This window comes from Anabas testudineus, chromosome 7 (assembly GCF_900324465.2).
Source record: "Anabas testudineus chromosome 7, fAnaTes1.2, whole genome shotgun sequence".
Classification (NCBI taxonomy): Eukaryota; Metazoa; Chordata; class Actinopteri; order Anabantiformes; family Anabantidae; genus Anabas; species Anabas testudineus.
The window spans coordinates 6,718,030-6,740,711 of record NC_046616.1 but is presented as its reverse complement, the minus strand read 5'-3'; the positions used below and the strand labels follow the sequence as shown (position 1 = coordinate 6,740,711).

The 22,682-nt window shown below is 40.4% G+C and overlaps 2 protein-coding genes across 3 annotated transcripts; both read right to left on the bottom strand.

Annotated features, from left to right (window-relative positions):
- Positions 1 to 24: 24 nt before the first annotated feature.
- On the bottom strand, positions 25 to 10,006 carry brpf3b (bromodomain and PHD finger containing, 3b). 2 transcript variants are annotated; one of them, XM_026367834.1, is made up of 13 exons: positions 9,663 to 10,006; positions 7,004 to 8,562; positions 6,338 to 6,494; positions 6,047 to 6,178; positions 5,541 to 5,669; positions 4,818 to 5,130; positions 4,231 to 4,521; positions 2,968 to 3,555; positions 2,374 to 2,455; positions 2,199 to 2,287; positions 1,936 to 2,030; positions 1,604 to 1,758; positions 25 to 1,284 (listed from the first exon to the last, which is right to left on the bottom strand). In XM_026367834.1, the coding sequence occupies exons 2-13, from the start codon at positions 8,536 to 8,538 to the stop codon at positions 1,101 to 1,103; spliced, it is 3,750 nt and encodes a 1,249-aa protein (XP_026223619.1). In that variant the 5' UTR covers positions 8,539 to 8,562; positions 9,663 to 10,006; the 3' UTR covers positions 25 to 1,100. The 2 variants fall into 2 exon arrangements, with proteins under 2 accessions (XP_026223619.1, XP_026223618.1); XM_026367833.1 differs by having other exon boundaries at positions 2,968 to 3,558; positions 9,663 to 10,005.
- A 1,098-nt stretch (positions 10,007 to 11,104) lies between these two features.
- mapk13 (mitogen-activated protein kinase 13) lies at positions 11,105 to 20,479 on the bottom strand. The gene is made up of 12 exons (XM_026368107.1): positions 20,263 to 20,479; positions 17,988 to 18,117; positions 17,841 to 17,899; positions 16,555 to 16,660; positions 16,245 to 16,274; positions 15,168 to 15,215; positions 14,852 to 14,966; positions 14,157 to 14,228; positions 13,599 to 13,678; positions 12,779 to 12,857; positions 11,635 to 11,808; positions 11,105 to 11,484 (listed from the first exon to the last, which is right to left on the bottom strand). The coding sequence occupies exons 1-12, from the start codon at positions 20,373 to 20,375 to the stop codon at positions 11,399 to 11,401; spliced, it is 1,092 nt and encodes a 363-aa protein (XP_026223892.1). The 5' UTR covers positions 20,376 to 20,479; the 3' UTR covers positions 11,105 to 11,398.
- Between the last annotated feature and the right edge of the window lie 2,203 nt (positions 20,480 to 22,682).

Genomic DNA, 22,682 nt, shown 5'->3' with positions numbered 1-22,682 from the left:
CTAAGAGAGAGAACAACACTGCTGTTTTAGTATCCCAAAACATTTTTAATAGAGCATTTATTTCCTAAAATAAGGAAATACTGGTTCAGACAAAGTAATTGTTGAGCAGGTAAAAGATGCAGACAGTACAAGCTTATAAAGGTGTGTTTTTCCATTTGATAAAATGGGGCCCTTGACAATAAATAGAAACTTCTGTGGTCAACAGTGAATGATGGCGGTTGTTCTTGATGGGGTAAAATCATTAACGTCAAACCAAACGTGAACGCATCTGTTAAAATGTTGGCTGCATGATTTGAAAACCTCACTCCGCTTGTGTTAAATAAAATTTCATTCTCAACTTTAAGCAATATAGCTTTATTTCTATAGTTCTGTCTTCCATAAATAAATTATGTCTCTCTGTATCAAAAAGAGAATTCAAATATAAAGAACAATGGCTCAGTGTGTATGCTCTGAATGTACACACAGACACATAGAGCACAATGAAATTACATCAAAGACAAGCTAAGTACACTGCAGCAAGTCAGGAATTATTTTATCTCCACAAATATACACAGCCTCGTTTTGCCCCTTGAGGGTTGATTGAAATACGCTTTTAAAAATAGCAACATTAAATTAAATTGGATTTGATAATACACATAAATATGTACACAAAATGTGCCTTTATAATATACAAGTGTCTTTGTAAAAGATTAAAATGTAAAAAGCTATTGTATAAAAGATGGCAGTGACCCATTCATTCATCTTCTGCGGTTCATATAAATATGTCGAATCTCTTTTCTGACAAATTGATTCCTTGGCAGTAGCATTATACAAAATAAAGGGGGATTCTTTTACATTTAATCTAGACGTACAGCCTCGACACATCCAGGTGAACTAAGCAGATACCTTGATGTTTCCCTGACCACCGAGTTAACGCTTAACACCCTTGCTCTGTGTAGACACTAGTCGTTTAGTAATGGACCACAGTCCAGGACACAGCAGCTTCTTTAAACCACAGTGTGAAAATAAATTCAACTCACAGCAGGACACGGCCCATCTGCTGCGGTAAGAGAAATGCATAGTGGCTGACTGTGGGTGCACACGGGGCTCACTGTCACCCCCTACAGGTAGTTGGAGGTCACAAAGCCGTGGCTGTGGCTGACTCTGCTCTGGTGGATCATGGCACGATCGTACGCCACCTGGACAGACTTGCGGATGCTGGACTTACGGCCCTCCATGATGCGTAGCTTGTCTGCTGTGTCGTCTACACCCAGGGGTGTCACCTTTTCACGTGGCAGCCACTGCCTACAGTAACGGAGACACATATTTAGACTATTAGAGCTTTTAACCATGTTAGGTTTCCCACTTCACTGCTTTCAGACGTGTTTGTATCATATATTTGTGTTTTTCATGTTTATATTTGTAATTACAGTATTTAATCCTACATGTTTTGTCTGCAATAATAAAGACGTTTTCCAAAATACAATAACTTTTTTAAGAGAAGCAGGTGGGCTGAGTAGCATTAATCCTCCTGGACTGGATGCTTTGCCCAGTTCAATGACGATGGGTCTGACTCTGTGAGAACAGGAACACTGCATTACATTTGAGTATGACTGAAACTCACCATGTTCGCTTATTGTCAAAGAAAAGCACCAGGTAGAGCTTCTCATTAGTCTCCTCCTGCCGCTGCTCCCCCAGATGAAGGACATCTTTGGGTGGGACAGGGATGGGCACCCCATTGTGCAGCAGGCCTTCCTCGGGTATATCTGGGTCGATGATCTGGAACAAAACAGTCAAGAGGGACTTAATGTTTGCTTCTGACACTGCACCCTAACACAGTTCAGAGCGCTCTTCCTGGTAGGGTTAGTGAAAAGCTGCCTGTTTACATTTGCTGCTGACAGTTTATATTTGGTGGTGCTTCAGTAATGCAATGAAATAAGTGAAATAAAGCATTACCAGGGCAGGATAGGAGGGATATCCTCGACACTTAGCCCAAACCAAATCTAGAGGCTCCAGCTCTGTCTCATCCTCAGGCATTTGGCTGTTATTCCCTGCAAAACAACAGCAGACACTTAAAATCGTTTGCTGCTTCCTCACTTGTGATGAAGACCTAATCAAAGAGCTTATAATAATAATTTGATTTTGATTGGCTGTATGTGGTTCCGTGTCTGCATAGACAGAGGGTACATTCATGAGACCATGTAGACATTATTAATTACCAGTGTAATCCGAGTCCCCGTTGACAATCTCTAGGAAAGGAACTTTGGAAAGAGCTGGTTTTCCGAGGCTTCGTTTGGGTGGCGAGCTCCTGCAAAACAGCACATCAAATTGTCAATGTTTCATAAATTACTAAGAAAATCAAACAAGACACAGTGCAGATGCAACATCTCTTACATTTCTTTGTGGAGGACTGGGAAAGGGCTGTAATCAGAGTCGGACCCGCTGTCATTGTGCTTCTTGAAGCCATTGGTCATTCCTAAAAGCAAAAATTATATTTAGTCTAATTTCAGTCACAACAATCAGTGCAAAAAATAAATAAATCACAGCGCCCAGTAATCATAGCTAAAGGTGATCAGTAATGTGTGACTTTTTTGTTCAGGTAAACTGGGGCAAGCAAAAAACATTTATCTCCTGTTGTAGGAGAGCACACTTCCTCATGTCAAAACAAAAAGAAATGGATAAAAGGATGTATAAAGTCTGAGATGTAGAGAAATAAACTATTTGCACTGGTAAATTAAGTGTTGTTAACAAACTGTAATGTCTATAACTAAACTCATGATTCCCTCCACATTGTGTTGCTGGCTGACATTGTCAATATTTGTAGCATCACTGTTGAGACATGTTAACTGGTAACGAATAATAAATGCAAAGTCAGCACATTCCCAACACCATCCTCTGTGATCACACCACTGCCAAGAGCGGTCGACTCCAACACACCAGCCTGAGCAAAGGACCTTAAATCTAGAGTAAAGAAAAAAAGCTGCTCACCACCCTCCAATTTATGATTTGGTGTCCTTTCCAGCTCGCTATCAGAGCACAAGTCTTTAATCGGGGTCCACTGTTCATTGAGGGTGGGGGGTCCTGGGCTTTTCTGCAGAGTCTTGGATGGAGTGGATAACGGTGTTAAAGATGGGGTGCTGGCTGTGGAGTTGGGTGCTGTAGAAGAGTTGCTTGTGATCTCGTCCTGCAGCCCCTTTCCATTTAGTAAAGGATTGTCTCTGTCTCTGAACAGCTTGGCGCCATTTTTAGCCTTCTTGAATAACACAGAGGTTCGTCGTCCAACCCCTCCAGTGGTGAGCCGTGGAGGGGTGTTGAGTTCTGGCAGACCGTTGGTCATGGCCTGCCCTTCACTGTGCAATGTAGGAGTTCGCTCCTGTGCTTTAATGCAATTAACGGTCTCTGTGGCACTGTCATAAAGATCACTGTCCATCTTTAGGCGCTTGCAGGGCCAGCTGGGGGACTGGGGCTCACCTGTGATTGGCCGCAAGGTAGGAGGTTCCAGAGGTGCGTCCCCTTGTCGTGGAGGAGGAGCTGGTCCCGTAGGTTCCAGTGTTGGAGGCGAAGTGGATTTGAGGTCTTCTGGAAGATGAGAAGAGATAAATGAAATTCTATTTCACTCAGCATTTTTTGGAAATGAATGCCCATTTAGTATGTAGTGTGATGTGGTGGTGTAGTATTCACACTGGAAAATGGTTGTCACTTCATAATGATTTACATCGTATTTGAAGAGTCTAATCACAGTCCAAAGGCAGTTGAGGTATTCTGTAGATATGAAGGACCTGATCAAGACAAGTGACTAAGGAACTTTGCTCTCACAACTGTACACCAGCAACAAGGCAGTATTTTATGAATCAACTGACACAAATCAGAGGTGTTCTGCTGCCCTCCCCTACAAGAAGACGTGACTGGACTAGCCTGGAGTCAGAGGTGGGATGACATGACATGACAGTACGTGGCCATGAAAGTGGTGAATCCATGAGAGTGATGTATAAAAGAGGTGCAGACATAGAGTGCACTGGGAGAGAGGAGTTGTGAGGCAACCATGGCTAACGAGACTCCGTGGGCCCCTACTTACTAGACTGGAGACAGTGGGGTGGTTGGGGTTGGTGCGTGGGGGGGACCCTGGCTCAATTACCTGAGGACAATGTTCTGTTAGCTCATGTTCACAACTGGTCTCATTGAAATTAAGTGGCTTTTAAATGCATTAGCAATTTGATACTGTTGAAACATCTCTACTTTTTCATCACCCACCTTTGTCTGAAGGTGGGCCGTTATCGGCCTTGGTGTCTTTGCCGTCATCTTCTTCATCATCATCGTCATCCTCATCATCTTCTTTCAAATGTCCATTGTGAAGGCTGTTGCGGGGATGTTGACCTTGCCTGTACCGGATGTTGTTGATCTCCCGACGAAGAAGGCGGATCCGTCGAGTTCGGGCGCCGCTACATCGCATGGAAGTGACAAAGTCCAGCTTTTCTAACAGCTCTTTTAGCTGTTCCTCCACTGTCATATGAAGCCGGTTGTCTGGGTCCAGCACACTGTCAACTAGACACAACAGAGACATTTTAGCTATTAGTAAAGTACAACAAAATTAGTTTAATATTTTTTTCTTCTTTTTTTAACTGAGCTTGCTACCGGATACTGTATTGGACTACAAGTACAACTACACTGACACAAAACACATTCTGTGAGAAATGTGTCCCTCAAAGTAGACTCCCTTTCATAACCTGATACCCTAACAGAAATATGTTATGCTACACTGTCATATACAGTTAAGACCACCATTCTGCTACCTAAAGTACTAAAGGTGTGTGCTTTCAAGTGTCATCACATGGACATACCATCCTCCCAGGTACAGCTGTAAAAGTCTCTTTTCTGTGGCGACTCTGCAAGGTGCATGCCAGTGTCCAGGTCCAGGCCAGTGTTTGTTGCTTGACGTTGTGCATAACGCAGTATGGCCCCACCTAAGTCTCTAAGACGCAGTGCTGCTCGGTGAAAGACTGTGTCCTTCGCGTTGTACAGGAGGCAGTTAGACACCATCAGGTTGAAGTCAGCCTCTAGGCCAGCTAATGAGCAGTAGGCATGACTCTCCAGCTTTGTGCGCATAGTGGAAAAGTCCATGGGCTGGCTGACGAACTCCAGGTAGTCTGGGACCTAAGGATGAGACATATTGTCCTAAATGTTAATGCAAGAACGGACATTAGCAGACACACACCAAGCCTGCCACACAGTGAAAACGTAAGGCTGTACAACTGTAAGCAAGCTGTATTTTCCAGTTGTTTATATAATAGCAGGTGACCTTCACATATAATTCAGCAGTAAGTGCTGCCCATGCATTTCTGGTCAGACACCTTTTCAATGACTGCTCACATGCATTAACATCATATGGTTTAAGAGAAAACAGCAGCTCTGTGTTTTTAAAGATAAATCCATAGTCACATGAAATATTCGATTAAAGGCTGTTTTCTAACACTAAGTTTCAGAAAAGATTTGATGGCTATGCCTATGCTGGAAGTATGACTTACTTCCAAGCAACATAGTGTTGTAACAGTAAAATGTCTGACCTCCTTGATGTTGACTGGCTCTGCAAAGATCTGGGCTGTGTCCTTCTCCTGTAGTTGATCCAGAGTTGAGCGGAGCAATACCAACATTGGGGTCAACTGCAACTCCAGAGCTGCCTGGTGAACTTTGACCTGCATTTGTTAAATGATTAGCATGTAATATAAACATACACCTGGAACCAGGAATTTCTGGAACAAGGAATTTCGACAAAAATTTGAACAGAACATTTGAAAGTAATGATTTTACTTCAATTCAAACTCAATATCCTTAAATTCGTAATTTCTTTGGACCTTCACATGTTCAGTCTTGAAATACTACAATATAATACATATTTATTTATGTATACAGTTTGTTTTTGCTCTCACAATAAATAAATAAATAAATAAACACTGTCAATAAAGGGTTAGGGTTAGCTGGATGATAACGTTTAGTTGTCCCTAACCCTAACCCTAACCCTAAAAATACAGTTAGTCTTTATGCCCGTGAGCATTTGAGACTTATTTGTTACCTGTTCTCGTTTGAGTTTCTCTCTCTTGCGGATGAGCTCCACCAGCAGCCTGGCTTTTTCAAGATCATGCCGAAGTTTCTGCCAGTATCTCAGTGCTTCCCTTGCAGCAGAAACCTTCTCATCCACCTCAGGCTACAAAGTGCAACACATTTTTAGAGCTCCGATAAAATGTACTCAATGAATTTCAGAAACAGTTTAAGCTGACAATGATCAAATAAATACACTGAATAACATCCCAAAAAATGTAATCATCAGAATGGTCATGGCTGCAGTTTGGCTTCCTGCTCTGACCTGTTCGGTATTCCTTTGAGGCTGGATGTTAGAGTGCAAACGCCGAACCAGCGGCACACCGTTCCTTGACTGACGTTTCAATAACCAGTAGCTATGCAGCCTCTGCATGAACTGGTTTTTCCTTTGGAGGAGGATTCCTTTGCAGATGGTATTCAGCCTATATAACAGAGATAAATGTTGGTTTATCATATGGTCAACTAGTGGATGACCGGCATGGGTTTTTAAATAGCTGTCCAGATCTTTAGAAAGCAGGAAGGATGATGGCCGATATATAATACTGGTGTGTTGTTTTTCCTTATCCCCCTCAGTTAAAATACAACAATTTAACCATTACAAAAAAGACAAAAATGTGATCAGAGTAAAAAGAGTTTCACAAATCACAAATCACCTACACTGTGTACTAGTTCTGAGCACCAGCACTGCTGCTGTGCTGGTTAATTTGAAACGTAAAAGGTCACCCCAATCAATCTGTTAAGCACTATTGTCATCATGGCTGATATAATTTCAGACATTTCTGCATTTTGACCAAGTTGGCCTTTTCTAGTACTGATGTAGATAAAAACCACCTTGGTTACATGTTTGGAAAGGGACAGGGTTTTAAGTTTTAATCAACAAGAGAAAGAGAAAATATTTTATTTTTATTTAAAAAAAAAACTAAAATCTAACCTGTTTGTGGGTATCTGAGGTACTGTCATTTGTGGTGAAGCAGTGTGTTGAGCTGTTGACTCCGTGTTCTTTTTCCCCTTCTTTTTCTCCGTCTTGGTATCATGATCAGATTTTCTGCCTTTTTTTGGTGTTGTTGGACCCTCTGTGTAGGCACTCCGACCTCTACTAGCCCTCCCTCTGCTGCCCACCACTCTACCTTCACTCTCTTCATCCGAGACAGTTTCTTGCCCTGGTGGCGAATGGGCCTCACAGAACGCTGTCTTCTTTACAGTGAACGTGGTCCCGTTGATATTTGTCTCTCGCACAGGATCAATCTTCATAAACAGGCCAGCTCGCTGAGCACATGTGACATGAAACGCAGTGTAACAGTTGGCCTTGTGGCACTGAATAGATGCACCATGGTTCTTCTGCTTGCACAGGTAGCAGGTCAATTTCCAGCGTGCTGGGGGAATGTTACTGACCCCTTCCACTGGTTCAAGAAACACTGTGTTCGCAAAGCAGACTTCAGGGATCCAAATGGCACATACCACATGTGCCCAGCGGCCATCACTTGTTTGCTTGAAAGCGCCACCACGATTAGGACATAAAACACAGTCAACAGGTTTCTGAGGGGATTGGAGGCAGCAGCGGCACAGCCACTGGCCCTCGGGAATATAGGGCACTCCATAGCACTCCTGATGGACAGCCAAGTTGCAGGAGTCACAGAAGAGGATGACGTTGCTGTTGAGGCACTCATCATCCAGGCACACACAGCAGAAGGCATCATCGTCAATAGTGTTCTGAGAGGGTGCCCGGCTGCGGGCTTCCCAGTATGCTTCATCTTCCAGCCGGTCCACCAGCAGCTCAAAGGTATTCGGTGAGACAGCCGAGTACCCCTCAGACTTTCGGCCAGCATTGACCATCGCCAGCCATGCAGTATCCTCTTCATCCATGTCATATTCTGCCTGGTTTTCTTGCTCCTCAGCTGAGCGTTCAATGTAACGGTAATATGCTGTAGGCAGAGGAGGTGCCTCAACTGGTGTGAAGGTTTCTAGCACGCGAAATTTAGGTTCAGGAAGGGCTTGGTGATGGTGGGTAGCATGTACTTTTTCAGGTGTTTGTGGATGAGAATTTGGGCAGTGGTTCTTGGAAGGTGGTGGCGACTTGATAGAGGCACATTTAGAATCTTTCCTGCGGCCTCTAGGTGTGACAGGTTTGCGTACTGTTTGGGCACTGCTGGTGGGAGGTGATGACTGCTCACTATTCTCCTTATTGCTGTTACACTCACTAATGTCCTGAGCCATCATCTCATCTTCAGTAATTACCTCCAAGGGCTCCAGAATAGAAATTCGGTGAAGCCTACCCTCTAGTTCCACCTCCACCACCTTCTGTGCCTGTGCATAGGTCAGTGTTTCTCTGTTTGGAGATGCTTTGAGGCTGTAAGGGGATGGTGATCGCTGGCGGGCACCCCCACGCCTACCAGCTGTCCCACTGGACTTCTTGACATCTGCTCGATCTCCTTCGGCCACATGGCCTTTTCGACGTGGCTTCCTCATAGGCCACTGATCACACTTTTGTTCCTGTTGGTAAAAAGGAAACAAAATAATGAGAAATCTGTAGTGCTTAAAATAATACTCATAAACTGTATTTTGTTTGATGTATAAGGATATTTATTTATTATGTTCCAGCTGAATAGAAAGATAACATGCCATTACTTCGCTCTCTACTTAGAATTGAGAATCGATTTTTGTAGTCAAAAACAACGTAAAAGTGTTTTCAATTCAGAAAATTGGTCTGAATTAACACATTATTGGCAACACTAATATCTTATTACTGCTGGTTTTTGTTAATTAAATTTTATAATCACTTATTTCTACAGATATTCTTTGCTGCTTGAACAGCAGACTGTTCAAAATATCTGAAAGATTTACCAAACAACTACAGAGGCTAAACATCCATTAAATACAAAACGATATCTGATACACGTTGTATTTAGCAGCACAGTGTTATTAATTATAGCTATGGTCAGCATTATCTGCAATGTAAACATTCCTTCACACACCTCAACTCACAAAACTCTAAGTCAATGCTAGTAGCTAAATGCATCTAACCGACTGTCCTGCTTAGGATTAGTCTACTTTTTAATGTCAAGACATATAAAACCAAGTCTATAGATTATTCTCGACTTTATACATGTTGGCAACAAACTACTATCAGCTCTAGCCACAACACAACGGGCACAGCCAATCAGCTTACAGGAAGTTTGACTGATCCACCCCAGAGCCAATCACGTTTCGGATCAACAGATCCGTGTCCTTATTTCGAGTAAGATGTCAGCCATATTTACAGTTTTAAAACTGCTGTTAAAAGCCTTTCTACACTTTCAATCTTAATATTTATATTGTGATTTTGAGTCGGCGTTTCGTCTCGTAAAGTCGGCATGAGATAGGGTTAATAAGATGAGAGTTTCGCGGTAAAAGTACAGAGACAACTAAACGTTCATCATCCAGCTAGCCAGGCTGCTAACTTTAATAGAGTGGCAGTACTAACGGCAACTTGCTGGCTTGTTATTCTTTAATACTGACAAGGCGAAAAACTACTCAAACCGCTGTTAGATACATTGGCTTAAAAGTTTTCCACCACTCTATATTAAATAAATATTACACACAAGCCATCTTACCTATTATGGCAGCTGACTGACACAGGTCGCTCGGCAGCCGGCGGTCTGAAGTAATGGTTGCTTAGCCAGCCGCCTAACTTGCTGTACTCTCGAAGCTTAAATCCACCGTTAGCCAGCTACAGTTTGCTGATACAGCCGGTATATTTCGACATCATATAACGTTTTCGTTTCTTTACAAGACCGCGTTTGGGTCAGAAGCAGTCAATCACAAAGGTTTACTGGGAATACGAGTGGTATATAGCATTAAAAAAATGTAAAACAGCTTATTGTCGATCCAATTTTGTGAGGAGCAACACTAGCCTCCTTAGGCTAGCAGGCTAGCTATAGCAGCTCGGAGTAGGAGCTACATTGGTATTAGCCGAAGTAAAAACACAGGACTTCCGGAAACATCATTTCAAAATAAAGTCCTAACCCTTTCAATGCTAAACCAATAACTCCACAAAGCAAATACATATTTGCACATCTAAAACAGGGCAGCAAAGATATATGGCGAATTTAAACTTTAAATTTGCAAATTGATGTGCTGTGATTAAGTTGAATATTTAGTATATTCCTAGTTGAAATAATTATTTTCTCAAATCCTGTTTTCTTCAATGCTGTCTTACTACTTCCCCCTGTAACAATTTCTGAAATGATCAAAAGCAAGTACATTTCAGTTACATAACAGTACATTGTACTGTAAGTACAACTATGAGGTATTTGTACTTTTCTTGGGTATTTACATTTTCTGCTACTTCATAATTTGACTTTATTACACGTCAGATGTATTTAACCTTTCCTCCACTTATTTTATTAACCTGGTTTTTTGTTACTTTTCGGAATCTAATTTACTCCACATTATCATACATTATTCTAACCCCATTTTCGTATGTGTATTATTTTGACGGTGAAGCGCCTCACTTCCGCTCTCACGGTCGCCTGTGGGCCGCCTTGAATGCAGCAGACTGATAGAAGGATATCCCGCCTTCCTGACGTCACTGGGCCACAAATTTCGCGCGCAAGCTATTTCACAGGGTCAGTGACAGATCACAGCCTTTTCACACCTTCAACACCCCTCTTATCTGTATCTAGATAGATTTACTATGGACTGTTGCTTTTGGAACATGACACCTGTTGTCAATGTACACAAAAGTGGTGCACACGCACATGCATGCTCATGTTTATTATATTCCTGGAACTCTGCATACACACACACACACACACTCATGTACACATCAGCATCATATGTTGAGGTACTATGTGGTTAAAATCAATCTCATCAGCGGCAAAATGTCCAGTGCAGGATCCCATTACAATAAATTCAACATAATGACCTTTACGTTATAGTCACACTGTGGTATCTAAATGTACCCAGTAGAAGCCCAGCACATTTTTTTAATGACAAAGGATTTAACTTGGCTGTGAGTTTGGGTAACGCTGCAAAAAATCTAACTTCCAACACATCTTGTCTTATTGTTTAATTGGAAAACAATATTACAGCGAATCATGAGCAATCCTGTGACATTTGGCCACAATAAATTGTCAAATCAATTTACTGATAAGTTGTATGTAACATGAAAAGAAATTTACATTTAGGAAATAATTGCACATAAAAAAACAACATAGTCTAACACATTCAAAGTCTAAACATACTGCATCTCCATCATGATAAAAGAAACAGAGTGAATCCATGGTTAGAATATACAAGGGCACTGTTGGTTGCATTCTGTGTTGGCTGGGGAATGACATTCACCGGGTTATGGAGACATAGTTAGGGTGTTTTTTCTCTTTGAGTCTCTCCGTGGGAACGGCACAAAGCTTTTCACCTCTTTGAAACATAACCCTGTGGGCAAAAGGCAAAAAACATTTGTTTTCTGCATATGCAACATGCATAAAAATACATAATACAGCATGGTATTTTAACATAAATAATTCATTTATTATTATTGTTACTTTATATTTACTGAGGTCTCCTGATTGTTTTTTCACTTACGCTTCCACTCATCCAGTGACAATGTGGCATTATCGTGGCTATCATCATATGGCTTCGGCTCAGGAAAGTCGTCTGGGTCCCTCAGACTGTCGAAGTATGGGTGCTCGAGGGCGAGTTCTGCAGTGGGCCTCTCATCTCCATCCAGAACGAGCATCTTCTCCAGCAGGTCTATCCCTGAAAAAAGTAAATAAATAAAATTGTAGCAAACCGATATATATTATTATCAGATTCCAAAAACTGCAAAAAAGGAGAAATTCAGCTGCTGCTGGAGACAAGAAATTCATCACTTAAAGAACGTCTCCTATGTTTGACCTACATGGCACTGAGATGTGTTCATTAATCTACACTCAGAACTCTATAATGACAAAATAAAACCTGAATTTTAATAAGGTTGAAATTATATTAAAAAGGAAAAAGTGAAATACCACACTGACATACAAGTAATCTGACTCACTACAACAACACTTGACATTTAGCAGCTGAGATGTTTCTACACCTTGACTGAAGTCCACCTGTGGTAAATTACATTGATTGAACATGATTTGGAAATGCACACGCCTCTCTCCAGAAGACCTCACAAGCCATGAGGAAGAAACTGCATGCAGAGCTCAGATACAGATGTGGGGAATGCTACAAAAATTCTGCTCCAAGAGGTGGTCACTTGGCCAAACTGAGCAATCGAGGAGACTTAGTAAGAGAGGTGACCAGGAACCCGATGGGTAGCTCGAAGCTCGAGAAGACCCTCTGTGGAGATGGGACTCATTTCCACAAATGTAGGCTTTATGGCAGAGTGGCTATCCTTTCCTCAGTGCAAAACACAGGAAATCCCACTTGCTTTAGTTTGCAAAAAAGCACCAGAAGGATTCTCAGACTGTGAGGAACAAGATTCTCTGGTCTGACAAGGTCAAGGTTGTAGTATCAGGCTGCAACATAACAAAACTGAAAAAAGTGAAGAGGGTCTGAATAATTCCTGAATGCACTGCGTGTGTATTTTTAGTCCATCCTTTCTTCCTTAGATGACTACCCTTTAAAGCCTAACTGCAGATTTTAATGTGTGGTATAGAAATGAACTTTATTATGACTTTAAAAGTGTAAAAAAGATAAATAAACCTGTGAACCTGCTTCTTGCTGTGGCTAAACTCACCTGTTGCACTTGCTCTGGGAAACAACGTTGAGAAGTCTTTTCTGGGATAGGGAGGAAGGTTCTTAACATAACTTTTGGCCTGTTTACATAGACAAAAACAAACATACAGAATGTAGCAAAAACACCACAAAGGACCACATCACTGTGTTTAATCACTGTAAACATAAAAAAAAAAAAAAAATTCTCTACCCTATAAATTTATCAATTGACAGATAGCAAATAGTGTCTATGTAAGTTTAAATGACTGCAATGGAGATGTTTGTGAATACAACTTTGTTAAAGTGACAGACATACTATATTTAAAGCTAGTTCGCCAAGCTTAGGTGTAAGCCAAAATTGAATTGGCATCAATAACCAGTCAAAATAAGTACTGTATAGACAACACTGAGCCTCACGCTGGCTTATTGGCTGAAAAAACACATGAATGTGTAAATAACTTGGACAAATTAATGTTAAAATATATTCAAGATATTGTGTAGAATCCAGGAATCCACATCAAATTTGTGTTGTATGTTTCTACTAAATCTTACTGAAGCCATCCCCCTGCATGTGTATGCACTTGCTGATGCACAGACTTTTCCTCTAGTGCCACCCTAAGGACAAATTTTATATATTACTCCCACTACTGGCAAAGCTTCAGTGTGATGTTAAAATTGGTTGCTATGTACAGTACATTGCAACCTCTAAAGGCTGTCAGTGGAGATTAACCTTGGTGATAGTCATGGGTTTCTGGGAAGGCTTTTATGGTCTAGCTGGTCTAAAGAGTCAAACTATAGCAAGACAGACTAGGTACAAATCTATATAAGACAATTAAGCCTACCTCCAGACTGTCAAGCTTCTGTATGAACTCTGGCCCGGGTACTCCAGTCACTTTCATGATCTGAGTCAACTGGTCCATGTCTGGTAGTAAAGGGGTTACAATCAAGGACTTTAAAACCTGGGATTTCCTGCTCAGCACATCTCAACAAATCAGAATAAATGTAAAGTAAATGTAATAAATGTAAATAAAGGCCTTGTGATGTAGCAGTGACAGTTTTACTTGCTAGTTTACACTATTAAATCAGTGAAGTGTCTCTGTTGCAAAAATAGAACAAAAAACATGTAGCAAGCTGTACAAGCAAGTAATAGCAAACACCATTTTGGTGCTTACAGAGGAAACTATTATTGTCCTTTATCTTTCATTCTACATTTTGGTTTATAATGCCCAGCACCAAATAAAGCTGTCACTGTTTAATCAAGCAGCTTTCAATTTCCTTTTAATAGCACCATCTATTTAAATATATTGTGTAACATGTAGATGTTTGAGAAACATGCAGTAAATATCCACTCCTGCATATTTAAACCTCAAAAGTCCAACAAATAGACAATAAAAGGATACAGTCTTTGCCTTTGAAGAGGGTTTTTCCATTGATCATTTCTGCCATGATACAGCCCACAGACCAGATGTCCACTAGAATAAACAGATACATCAGTTAGAATCCAAGCAGAATACAAATCACCAAGAGTGACCAAGTTTGTGCGATAGAAATGAGGAAGATGGCATTTATATGCCTCGGCAAAGTTCCTATTCAAAACAGAGAGCAGACGCTATTGTGCTGTTTATATTGGGGAATACTTGATGAGTAATACAGTCCTATGAAGGGTGTAAACCAGAGTTGCAGAGTTTGCTCCCTTGTAGATGCTGTTCACAAAATGAAAAACCACTATCTCCTAGAGAAACATAAATCCTGGCAAAGTCAGTTCCATTGCAGCGACGGCTCTGTCATTCAGACTTTGCACTATCACGCTGCTGTCAGACCCATCTGTGTCAACTGCTAACAGATTTAGAGAAAGAAAGATTTATTGTCAGAATGACACCCGTGCATCTTCAAATTTGTTTTTATGCACCAGCGACAGGATCATAAAAACTGCTGACCCCACAAAGTACCACACATGTCACAGCTAAAAGCAAGAAATTCAGTTGTAATGTTTTCACACAACAAACAACAAACATTCACAGCACCAACAGGCCACTGAGTAGTGAGGAGACAGCGAGGACGCGGTTAAAATATGTAACAGCTACAATTGTCTTGCCAGTCTGGGTGTAGTGCATCCAGTTCAGAATGACCTCAGGAGCCCTGTACCACCGGGTCACCACGTAGCCCGTCATCTCTGCGTCAGTGCTGCGAGCCAGCCCGAAATCCAGGATCTGCATCAGAAGCAAGAAACTGATCATGATCTGGCCCATGGGCATTATGTGTTCACATACAGTTCTCGGTTCAGTTTTTGAGCCACATTCATAAGGATGAAAACAGAAGCACGTCTTATTACAAAAACATGTCACTAAATCCATATGTTCCATCCTGTAGCTGTTTAATTTAACAGTTTCATTATTTTGTAGTGTACAAACCTTCAGTTCACAGTCTTGGTTTACAGCCAAGTTTCCAGGCTTTAGATCCTGTAAAGGTAAATGAGCAGAGTGATGATTACCCGTTATTAACGAGACATTAAAGTCTTAAAAGGCAAAACTGGAACTGGGAATAGTACCTGCAGTAGCCTAACTTTGCTCAGCTGTTTGTCTCAATGCATCAATATTATGAGGATTTTAAAAATGGATTCAATGGTATCATCCTTCTCTATAAACATAAATCACTGTGGCAATTCTGCAGTCATTCATAAAATACTTGTGACATTAAGTGTTGGACTGTTACTGAGTGTTGATAACGCCTTCACTGCTTTAGAAATTATTACAGCAGGATAGCAGGATAACACTTTAACAGAGCACTGAGTCAGAGTGTACAGGACTGTGTTGTCTATAGTCCAAACACACAGACATACAAAACACACAATTACTTGATCTCTAACAACTGTTCAGATTATAATCACCACGCACTAGCAGCTTGATCACTACAGCTCATGAATATGTTCAGGTTAAAACATGTACAACAGCTACATTGTTCAGTAAATGGTAAATATGGATCTTCAAAAGAGAAGGGACCGTTAATCTTCTTGTAAATCTGCTATTTAATTGCATTAACTGCATGCTTACACGTTATTTTTTGCACATTTCCACCGATCTTATCCTACACAAATTGCATGCTATGCCTTGTTCTGTGTAACATGAAGTAGTAATGGTATAAACACACACACACACACACACACACACACACACACAGGCACACACACCTACAGTTCTTGGCAATGGTGCGTAAGGGTGTGTCCTAACATCTCCAGACATGCAGTCAGACGTCAATGCAACACTAACTCATCCTACCTGTTGGGGCAGGGTTTGATTTGACTCCATAACAATGATGAATTTAACCAACATTTACATGTTTTTCCTCTAGAACAGGAAAAAAGGCACATCTGTATTCAGAGCCAGATTGATGTGCTGTTAAGTACAAAGACCTGCACACAATACAGCTGCTTAATAAGTAAATTTATCACAGACCCACATTACTACAGTGACATATTGACTTGTACTTACCCTGTGGATGATTCCAGCCTTGTGAATGTACTGCAAAGGGGGAGAGAAAGAACAGCTAAAAACAACACTCCACTTTTTTTACAAAGTGTAGGGATTTCAACTTTCAAATTATTTGAATAACTTTCCTTTATTCAAATAATTTAAAATACTGTACTTACAGTATATACTATAATCACATCAATACAATGTGATTTTGTTATGTAAGGCACAAAAGGTTTAATCCATCAGTGTTGTACAATAATCCCATTAAAACACATTGCTTCAGATATTCTTATGGTAATTCATGATAACAAATTTCTAAAAGGCTCACCCTGAGTCCACATAGCATCTGATAGACGAGAAACTGGACTTTGTCTTCTGAGAGATGCCCTCGCACCTTTGACAGGTCAGTGAACATGTAAGGCATTACCAGGTAGCTGAGACAAAGCGAGAGAGGAGGAGACAGAGCGAGAAAGACTGTAAGATTATCACCTCTGCTGAACAGTCCACAATAATAATAATAATAATTCAATAGATTTATCGAGTCAAGAAAAAGATTTCCTTTGGCACAACGAGTCACCCATCTGTTATTTTCCATGCCCCATTAAAGCTAATCTGTGTCTTTCCATAGTTTCATTAAAGAGCTTTAGGGTTCCTGTGTATGTTTATGTAAACCACAATATGCGGTCTTTATTTCATCCTCCTAATGAAAAAAAGAGTTTAGTGTATTTGCTGGAGCAGAAGGCATACATTGCAATTAAACCAATGAAGCTGCTCTTATTGTTCTTCGATTCTATGAAACAGTGAGTGGAAAAAACAATAAGATAAGATTATCACATAGGCCACAACAAATTCTAGGCCAACCCCCTCTGAAAGCCATGCAGACTGTCTGTTTACATTATAAACCAACCACTGGGTTTCATGGCGGATGATTATTTCCATCTCAGATGTCCTTCATTAGAATTGTGGTTATTCAACATGATGCAGTGCAGATACTTTGACAGTATGCATCCGGTTATTTCAGCCACAGCACACACTCTAAGATTAAAGTATGTGGACATCCATAGGCTGCTTCACCTCTTGGATTTTTTGTGGCATTTCAGTTACAGTTATTGGAAAAAAACTTCATGCTACAGCATACTGTGATATTTTCAAAGAGAGTTCCTCCCCCTTTAAGACAACAGTTGGGGTAAGGCCCATTTCTGTTTCAAAATGAAAGTGGTCTCATGCACAAAGCTTGGTGGTTTTGGAATGACGTGCTTAACAATCACATGTAGGTGTTATGTAAATGAGTACGTGCAATATACCTTAAAAAAAATGACATTAGGCATTTGCTCTAAACACACACTCCTTAAACTCATTGAAAGCATTTAAATCTCATAGAGGTTTAACAGGGTAACCTGATATGTTCCTGACAGAGAAGTGAGAGGAGACTGCAGGTCTACATATTCTCTTATCACTCTTACTTACTACATATTCTCTTATCCCCCCCCCTACGAAAAAACAGAAACGGTTCTGCAATAGGCTTTTGTACAGGTGACTATTAAACCTGCAGATCATCAGAGGCGTTGTCTGTCTTTGCCTGAGGGGTTTCGTGATATGGTGAAAGATACTCACAAGTCCTGGAAGTCGCCGAGGCCTGTGGCAGGTGTAAACACATCGAGGAGTCCAATCACCTAGTTGGCATGAAAGAGGAAGGTGATATAAGATATACAACAATATGTGCAACTATTGGAAAGCCAAAAGAAGCTTTAATCTACTCACATTTTCATGCTTCATGTGCTTAAGCAGTCGGAGCTCTCGGTAGGCTCTTTTAGCAAAGATCTCTGACTGGAAGGGCCTGTGCAGCTTCTTGATGGCCACTTTGTCTTTTGCCTTCTCATTTATTGCTGAGCTGTAATAAATAAGGTAATATGAGTCCATTCGCTTTGCACTCGGAGTCTGCATGTGTATTCCAGTTTCCCTGTGATTCCATTCTTTTGAAGTCAGAGCAGTGAGAAAATGACAGTGGCTGGTCTATTTTGAGGTGTGACGCTCACTAAGAAGCTCTGCATGAAATCATATGCAACATCAAAGTCGCTATCAGATGGAGGTACTGTACGCAGCACTAATTCTCTAACTCAATGGGGGTCTGTAGTTTATTGAGTACCGACATGTAAATGTTTGGCAGCTCGTGATGTGCGTGTTTGCAGTGATCTGCAGGGCACCAAATCGTAGGAGGAAAGGCTTGTTAGGCTATTTGGAGCCGCATCCACCAACACAAATTACACACATCACTTGTACATAGTGCTTTGGACAAAGCTGATGCACTAATGTTGAATTTTACTATTGATTTTACATACAGCATTTGATCAGTGTCAGACAAGCACCAACAACAAATGCAGTAAATCTCACACATACTGTACAGTAGCAATGAAACTGACGATGATGATTCTGTTTATTTCCTTTCCCTCCTGTGTCTTCAATTTCTCACAAGACACTTTATAAAAGATGTGCAATTTTGCCAAATTATAGATAATGGTGGGTTGACCCCAGTTTTTCAGATGGTGTCTCTCTTAAAGGTTAGCTATTTTAAGCATTCAAATTTATCTTACCGTTAGCTAACCACTGTCAACAGGCCAGTAACATAAGCACCAAAGTCCACAGTGGCTGATACTACACTTTATTTTGAGGAAAAAAGAAACATTTCCTCTTCCCAAGCTTCTCAGAGATTTTACTTATCATTTTTCAGTGGTGCACACACATAAACAAGTGCTCTATAAACAAGCTAAACAGACCTGGGGCTGTGTGTGGTCTAACACCAAAACTACTCATAACTAATTGGCACATTTTAGCTTATTGTGGACATTCAGTTGATCTCCCGTGTCCCCAAAAAGAATCCATTTGTGTTACTACAATGTGTAAGATATGGCTGTATAAATAGATCATGACATGAATGCAAATAATAAACACCTTTATTCATGGGTTGGACTGACACTAACTAAAGTGTTTATATGTGGTCTACCATTGTAATGAAATTAAACCCAGTGGCGGCAGGGAAACAAAGTTATTTCCTCTGTATCATTTGTGGGAATTTAGAGGGTGTGGTGATGTGAATAGGATTTTTTTTGTACTACAATATCACATGTTATGCACGTTGTTTAGGTTGATTTAAGAATATGGATTAAACAAATCATTAGAAAGAAGATCGAACTCCACATGTATATATGTATATATACATATATATTAACATGAATGCAGCAATGTTTTGGATATAATACACTCACTTTAACACAGGAGATTTATTTTTGCTCTTTTATGATGGGATATCACCTGTGAATCCAAATATACCACACACATTGTATTACAAAACTGGCACCAGACCCTCACAAGCTTGACTTGCCCTCGACATGAATTGTATTTATCTAATCACCAGGAAAAACAACACTGTAACCCAGTAATGTAGAGCGATGCTGGATGTGCTTGCTTAAACAACTGTGAACGACACCACTAACAGCAGTGTTTCCCTTATGGCCCCTAATATGGCCCCATAAATGTGTGTGTATCCCTTTATTTGTATGTGCATGTTAAGAATTGTAAATACATGTAGATGTATGTAAAAAAAGATCATGTGCACAGATGTTTTCTGCAAATGTATTATGTAATGTGTACATTGACTGCTCCTGTGCTTTTCACAGTGCTGTTTGTAACTGCATCTATAGATGGAGAGAAGTGGAAAGTGGCCATCTTTAATACTGACAGCTACATCTCCTCTATTACTGCACAGACCAATACACAAATGATTAAAAGCATGCATGTTTATGAGATATGTAGTCCAACATATGCAGCTCATACGAAGTGCTGTAAGTTGTATAAGCTGCAGGAGTTATACGGTACCATCAGGGATGACAGCGAGTCCAGGATATAACCCAGGCCCAGCACGGGCTGCATGCAGCCATTGTAGCACGGTACCACAGTAACATTAATGAGTGCTGGGCTCAGATTGAGCAGCGTTTCTACACAGTTCACTTCCATCTACGACTCAGTAAACGCCACTCACCACACCGAGCCGTACGCCCCGGTTCCGACCTGCTTGAGCCGTGTGTATTTCTCCGGTACTTCCCACAGCGTCTTGTTGATTTCTTCACGGGAGAAATGCGCCTGAGCCTCCATACTGAAGAAGAGAAGGCGAAGCCAGAAAACAAAAACTTCTCCCTCCTCCTGATCGCCTGTCACTTGCTCAGACGATAAAGCAAAACACTGCTCAATAACGAAAGAGGTCCTACACCTCACTTCCGTTCAGGATTTTCAAAATAATGCCCCCATCAGAAGCAGACTGCACAGGAGTTGGAAAGGATGGTCACACAGCATCATTCTGTATAACTATGTGATTTGTATTTGAGTCAGGTAAAAACAACAATAAATGAGGCTGTAAAGATGTATGTGTTGCTTTTAGGTCATTTTTCCTTACAAACTCATCCTGTTTGTGGTCATTTGGTCTTTTTGGTCACTCTATTTTTGTTTTTTTGCTCCTTTTCAGTGTCTTTTGGATTGTTTTGCACCCCAGTGGTTAATTTATGTCTTTTAACAGGACTCTGTAAGTTTCGAACTATTAAATTCATACCGAGCCTATGACCAGGACTTGCAAGTGCTCTGTAGGCCTGTTTGGTAATTCATGTAATTGTTCTGTATCATTAACTTCTCACTGAAAACACATTGTTTGTTGTTTTGTTGGTTTCCTTTGAGTTTTTAATGATGATTTTTGGTTGTTTTGTATCTGGGATATTTTGCAGAAGAAGACCAGGGTACCTCCAGGGTCCCTGACTCTGCACCTAATAGGTCAGTTCAGTAATCCATCTATACTACAAAGCAAAAGAAAGTTGTATGTTTTTGGTATTTTTTGTTTGTTTGTTTTACTTATTTTATAAGATTATAATTAGGATTTCCATGTTGAGGTCATTGTTTTAAAAAATGAACCATATTTTTAAGATTAATGTTACGATGTTTATTTTGAAGGCAAAATTACACATGTTCTGGTCTGATCCTCAGCAGGGCTTTACAGCACAGGACTGTAGAATAAATAAGAATAAATAAATACATATACATACAAGCTACAGTCACTGAATTTCAGTACTGTACACAACATAGTATTTAGAACCAATTCACATCCATATCTCACTAGAAAAATAACACAATGATTTTTACACCGTACAAATCATGAACTCCTCTGGTGTAAAACATCAGATGCCTTGCTTGTTCAAACATGTCAATATGACTCGATTTGCTCCCACCCCCGCAAGTAGGTGTTACTTGTCATGAATAATTATTGTACATTGCCAGAAGTTTATGAATCATGACAGCCTACAGCAGGACATTCACACGTACAGGGATGGAGAAAAACATGTACACGAAGCTTGGAGACTTAGATTTTGTGAAAAAACATATAGTTTAATATAGTCTTTATTTAGGGAAAAATATTTGCAGCTACCATCCTTTACAAATATAGGCTGTTATGATATAAACAAAGCACTACAAAAAACACTGTCAATGCTTTGCTGTACCTTTTACTCATTTGTGTAAAAGACACATCTACAGAGTCATGTCGAGATATGAAACCCTGAGCTGCTCTGTTGGCAGTTGATTAAAGACTGCCCTTGTGAATTTCATGTTGCTCTTAATGTTTCCATCTGAGTCAGTATCCAGTTACAGTTCTTAGTTATCTGAACTGTACTTAACATTAAGCCCTTTCCATTATTGTTTGTCTGGTAGTCTTTGTTGAATTCTGTGTATATAACCTGGGATCAAGAAACAGCTCATTAAGACGACTCTATCCTATTTTTTATAGCACTGTAATGAGGTCAGTCACATTTTCTCTAAGTAAACACAGTTCAAGCCGATCTTCAGACACTGAGGAACAACAGCATTAATGGTTGCAATGACCCTTATAAAATATTTTTTATGCAGCAGTTATTCCTAAACAGTCTATATTTCTGTAAATTCTACTGCACGGTGGTTTTAAACATGCAAATCACAGAATGTGTGATCATTGCAACATATTTGCAATGTCCGTGTGTTGTAACTCAGGCTGGGGCAATGAAGATTTGTGTGTCCTAACGTTAACAACTGACAGCAAAAACTTCATAAAAGAAATTCTAGTAGCTGTGAATCAGACTTGCACATTTCTGCTTCAGTGGAGCCATATTGTTAGGATGTCTAGTGTGACTGGATCTGACCTGGCCAGTCCGAAAAGGCAGATTTTCTTTGTTGATGTAGTAATCAACATTCACAATCATTCATCGTCTGGCAGACTTCAACTAGTGGACAGCCACTCTCACATTTTCCCGAAAAGTACCTAGATAAACTTGGGAGGTGATTTTGAAGCTGGTGTGTATCAAACACACTTCCTCCTTGATGTCCTGTGATGGACACCATACCCCATGAAGCAATGCACCATGATTTGTGTGTTGTAGATTCTTGAAC